The sequence below is a fragment of the Etheostoma cragini genome, chromosome 2 (genome assembly GCF_013103735.1).
Source record: "Etheostoma cragini isolate CJK2018 chromosome 2, CSU_Ecrag_1.0, whole genome shotgun sequence".
NCBI lineage: Eukaryota > Metazoa > Chordata > Actinopteri > Perciformes > Percidae > Etheostoma > Etheostoma cragini.
Window position 1 is genome coordinate 19,964,548 of NC_048408.1, and position 5,079 is coordinate 19,969,626.

The 5,079-nt window shown below is 42.5% G+C and overlaps 1 protein-coding gene across 2 annotated transcripts; it reads right to left on the reverse strand.

Annotated features, from left to right (window-relative positions):
• Positions 1-2,476: 2,476 nt before the first annotated feature.
• Positions 2,477-4,603, reverse strand: LOC117936492 (THAP domain-containing protein 1-like). 2 transcript variants are annotated; one of them, XM_034859549.1, is made up of 4 exons: positions 4,172-4,603; positions 3,264-3,318; positions 3,037-3,082; positions 2,477-2,775 (listed from the first exon to the last, which is right to left on the reverse strand). In XM_034859549.1, the coding sequence occupies exons 1-4, from the start codon at positions 4,454-4,456 to the stop codon at positions 2,580-2,582; spliced, it is 582 nt and encodes a 193-aa protein (XP_034715440.1). In that variant the 5' UTR covers positions 4,457-4,603; the 3' UTR covers positions 2,477-2,579. The 2 variants fall into 2 exon arrangements, with proteins under 2 accessions (XP_034715440.1, XP_034715449.1); XM_034859558.1 differs by having other exon boundaries at positions 3,264-3,319; positions 4,176-4,599.
• Between the last annotated feature and the right edge of the window lie 476 nt (positions 4,604-5,079).

Genomic DNA, 5,079 nt, shown 5'->3' on the forward strand with positions numbered 1-5,079 from the left:
CTCCAGGCGAACTCTGCTCAGCTGCCAGTCTGCTCAGGCGCGGTGACCAAATCACTCCGCCCAAGTAGCAGTGCTTTGCCTTTCTGGGAATATAGTTCCCGGGTGGTATGGGGTTAGAATATGGCTGTTTTTTCATGTGACCTTGTTATTTGTGCACCGTGTGATTATACAAATCACAACATGTAAATAGGACCATGTTGGCGTTATTTTGTCACTTATTCAGAGGAGTAGTAGTTGGAACCATCTACCTGCAGGGTCTTAGCTCCGCTATGCTGGGGGCGTCAGACAGGGTTTTAGCACGCACGGAGATGAGAAGGGTGTATCGGGTTGTTTAACTCTGGTGGATAGGGTAAATAAGATAAAGTCCCAATAAGCTATGCACAACAGCATAGGTTTGCATCCGAGCTCTCTCCCCTCTCAAACTTGTGTCGTACAGTGAGATTGCTGACGGCCAAAATCAATTTCTGGTCCATGTTCAGTTTGTGGATCCACGTGTATTCGGTGTTTACTTTTTTTTTTTTTTTTTCCCAGACACGTGAATGCGCGTCACAGCCCAAGGGTGTGAGCCTCTCCTCTTTTAACATAGACAGTTAAATAAATAGACCAACAGATCACGTTGTTCTGGACTGAGACCAGTGAAGGAAAATAGAAGCACTTTTCCGGTGATGTCTAGGCGTTACTATCCTCCAACTGAGCTTGACGACGTAGATGTGTATCAAACCTGTCTGAAAGTTGTAAGTCTTCTGGTAGCTGTGCCAAGAGAAATCTCAATCATATCCAATCTTGCAGAGGCGGAGAGCGTAGGTATATGTTGGAAGATAACATAAACACAGGCTAATTACTGCTAGCTAACATGCTAGTTAATGTTAGTAATTAAACAAAAAGCTAATGTAACTAGAAACTCTCCACGTGCTTCTCCTAACAACACGGTGATTTGTCCACTATGTGACAGTTGCGTGGATATGACACAATCGTTATAGCCTAATTTTACAAAAACGTCTGCTACGGAGCCATAACGTCAACAGAATCAGGCTTAACTGGTGAGAGAAATATAGCCCTAAATCATTTCATTCCACAGGTAACAACGATTTTGGTACAATAAAAATAAATAGCCCTACAGTTCCCGATGGCCTGTGCATTGCAACCAATCAACAGCATGGCAGATTTGGCATTGCTTGAAGAATTAGCAAGAGCACCTCACATATCACTGAATCAGGTTGTTTTTTTCCCACAACCATTTTTCCGTTTCCTGATTGGTCATCAAGGGCTTCTTTTACAAGGCTGGAATATTCCTGGATTGATATGGACCTTATAAGGACAAACATAGGACAGCCTTGGAAGGCGCATGAGGCTACGCACATCCGCATTTATAACGAGAAGAGTCTGCACAGGTGTGTGCCGCTGGTGTTATAAATCACAATGTTTTTTGCGTACGAAAATTCTGACTTTTTGGCACGCAAAATCTTTTAGAATAGAATCTACGCAGAGTTTTATAAATGAGGGCCCAGGTGTTGTGCTGTCTGATATCCAGGAGCGATTACAATCCTTCATGATTTCTCCTTTTCCTCAACTCAATTGTGATGTTTTTAACTCTTAGCCAGAACTTAAGATTTCATAGTTTGAAATCAATACAAAGGGTTACAATGTGTCTGATTTTCTATGTAATGAGAACACAAATGCCCCGTCCTCATCATCCAATAAAAGTGTGGACTCGCTCATCTCTTTTAACATTTCTTTGGACATTTTTATAAAAGAAGTGATAACACAAGGCTGTGACAAAAGACGCATTTTCTCACGCACACACACGCACCTCTTCTTGCTGGAATGGGTCACAGTTAGGTTTAAGTTATTTGCACGAGGTGCAGGTTACTGTTTTAATATTTCATTAAGGTTTAGGCTGATACACTTGACCAAAGTATGAAAAGCATATCAAGTCAACAAGATAACGTGACGGCTGAAATTTCAAATTCAAAAAGAATAAAGATCTTAGTCTTAAATTGAAGAGAAGAGCTGTAGTTTACCGGTACTAACTGAATGCTAGTTTCACATTAGCTGCAACTGAGCCTCAAATGATGAAACAATTTGATGATTGAAGTTATGGACAGAAAATCCAACACAGTGGTGCATTTTCTAATTATCTTGACTCACATGAGTATTTAAGCTTGAACTTTCCACAACACAATGGCACCTTACCATATTTCAGTGCAGTATTTCTCACTACCTACTAGCAAACAACTATGCTTCTCACCTCTTTAATTGAGTTCCTTGTTAGCAAGTTCAATGTTAATACTTTGGACTGAAGCTTCAACTCAACACAAAACTTTACAGAATTGTTTGTCATCAACAAGCATTTCCAACTGCATAATGATCCACCTTAAGGCACATCTTAAACTGAGCTCATGCCCAATCTCAGACTCAAAAGACAGAGTTTACATTGGGCTCTTCAGATGCCTTATGGGTCATGTGACTGAGACCGAGGATTCGGAAAAGCTTGTATTATTAAGCTGTGAGGACTGAGCCTTGGCATTTACAGACACCTTGTTTGTTAGCTTTAGTTACCTCTTGGTCGGTATGTTTGCCTAACGAATGTTCATATTTCTAGCTTCAGGCTGGTTGGCCCACTTGCGTTGATAATTGCAGTAGTAACAGCTCTGGTAGACTATGAAGTAAGGACTGCGAGTGCGTGTTGAACAGCGGCATTTTCTGTCGCACATCGGACAGTTCTTCATCAGCTGCAGAATAGCCTCCTCGTCCACAATGTGCTGCAGAGTTGGTCTGTTTGGGACAGAAAAGAGAGCTGGGAAATGAGAAGGACTCAAATGTTGTATAGAACACGGCTAGAGCTGGAAAGATACAGAAGTTACCACTATGGATACATTGTTGCAGGAACAACAGCGGTGTTTAACCTGCATCACTGCAACTGAATGGGATATAAGTAAGCTCTGACGTATTATACTGTATCACACTCTGCGTGCTTTTATGTTAAGCTACATAGTTTACTTAACACATAAGGGAAACAGTTATTTGTTGACTCACTTCTCCATTGTTGCTGTGCATGCCTCTGGGACATTTGCTTGAATGCCTATACATAAAAATAAAAATAAAAAAAGTCAAAACAATCTTTGTTAATATATAACAGAGTGGACTCTATTGGACAACTTTTAGTACATCAGCAGCTGAACAAACTGTCTTCACCAGGCTGAGGAACATAAGAAATGTATCGAACAAAAATAGTTTGAGTAGTACACAGCAAGAAGACTCACCTGTGCTTCTGACCTGGCCAGGTGATCTGTCCATTACTGCCCAGGCGTCATGCAGCTGTAAAATACCACACACAGGGTTGCAGACAACGTTGTAGTCTTTTGCTACTACAAACAGAAAGTAGAATGGCAGGAAACTATAATATTCTCACCTAAATCAATCAGTGTTGCCTACACCGTGTTGTCCTTCTGCTAGTTTGCACACCTGTGTGTGTGTCTGTGTGTCTTGTGGATTTAAAATGTAGTTTTATCTTGCAACACTGATTGTTTGAGATAAATAAATAAATGAAATGAACTACACAGGCTTACATGAGAGTGTCAACAAGGGTCGCAACTTTTCTCTCTCTCTGCCACCTTGGTATAAAGAGAACACGAGAGAGAAGCTCGTGGCCGTGTAAGTTGATACCGGTTGTTAACAAAACAAACAAACTTGCTAGTGCGCATGTTCAGAGTGACGTCATGAGCCACTGAACGCGGAAGATCTGAGCTCCGTGATTGAATTGCTTTATGCGTTTAATACATCCATGTTTTGATCACTCTCATTGGAAGGAACGGGGCTTCCCGCCTAACGCTCTTTACAGTTATCTTAATGCATCCATGGACAATACTAACCATCGAAAGCGGGCACTACGGCTTAAGTGGTCAGTGCACAGTAGCAGTGTTCTGACGGTAGTATGTGTAACGACAGCCCTAGGCTTCCATAAACTTTTCCTCGCACGTCGAGTATTTCCTTGTAAAGACAGCACGAGAACAAAGTAGGCTAATATGCAAGATCAAAGCAGGCCTGGAACTTATAATTTCGATCGGTAACACTCAAATAAGCATTAAGGTTTCATATTAAAACAAGCATATGTATACGTGTACGTTCCTGAGACTAGGGAAATCATAATAAGAAATCATAAAGACCTTACCTGCAATGTGTCTGCAGCAGTTCTTTTCGCTTTTGGAATGGCATTTGCCTTCAGATACCGAGACTTAACGCTCTTTTCGGTGTATTCGTCCTCATCAAAATGTTCGCTGCAAACACGATAATCTCTCTCACGTAATGTTCGCAAGGGAGTTTTCACATCGAGCTGAAGTGCAGCCAGCCACAAATTTAAAGTTTCCCGGTTGCGGTAGGGTAGACGGTGAAAGCTCAAGCACAAATATCTCTTCATTTTGTTGCCGCAATCTGGAAAGGCGCAAACTCGAACCATTTTCTCAGATTTCTCCTGATCTAAGCTACGTCCGTCAGCTCTTCGACCTCCACTCTGATGTCGACAACAGTCTCCACTGATGTTGGTTTACAATGAGCACGCGCAAGAACTCAAGCCTTGTTGGAGCAGTGCAGGCTCAGTTGTGATGTCAGACTACAGCCTATCTATGTTGGTACAGTCCTTACTATGGACATAACCACGGCAATTCGTTTTTTGGTGAAAAAAAAAAATACGTTTTGGAATATTGGATTGTATGAGTTAGACACTCGACTTGTGTGGCCTTCACCGGAACTAAACAGAGGTATGTGCACTGGCAACTAACATCTGCACTCGACCAGAGCTGGTCCGATTGACTCTCATCGGGTATGACTCGTTATGCCGTAAACCGTTTACATCTGAGCATGCGCGACTCAAATCTGCACTCTCCTCACATTAGGCTCGTTCGAGATGAGCCAGGTCTGCGCAGAATCGATCACCGGCGATCGGCGCCCGTTGCATGCCGGTTAGATTTCTGTCCGACTTGATCCCGACCATAGACCGTTAATCCGACTTGCTCTGACGTCATGCACACGTGGGCAACGGGAATCTCACGAGAGCAAGGCGGCCGCAGTTCTGAGACCCAG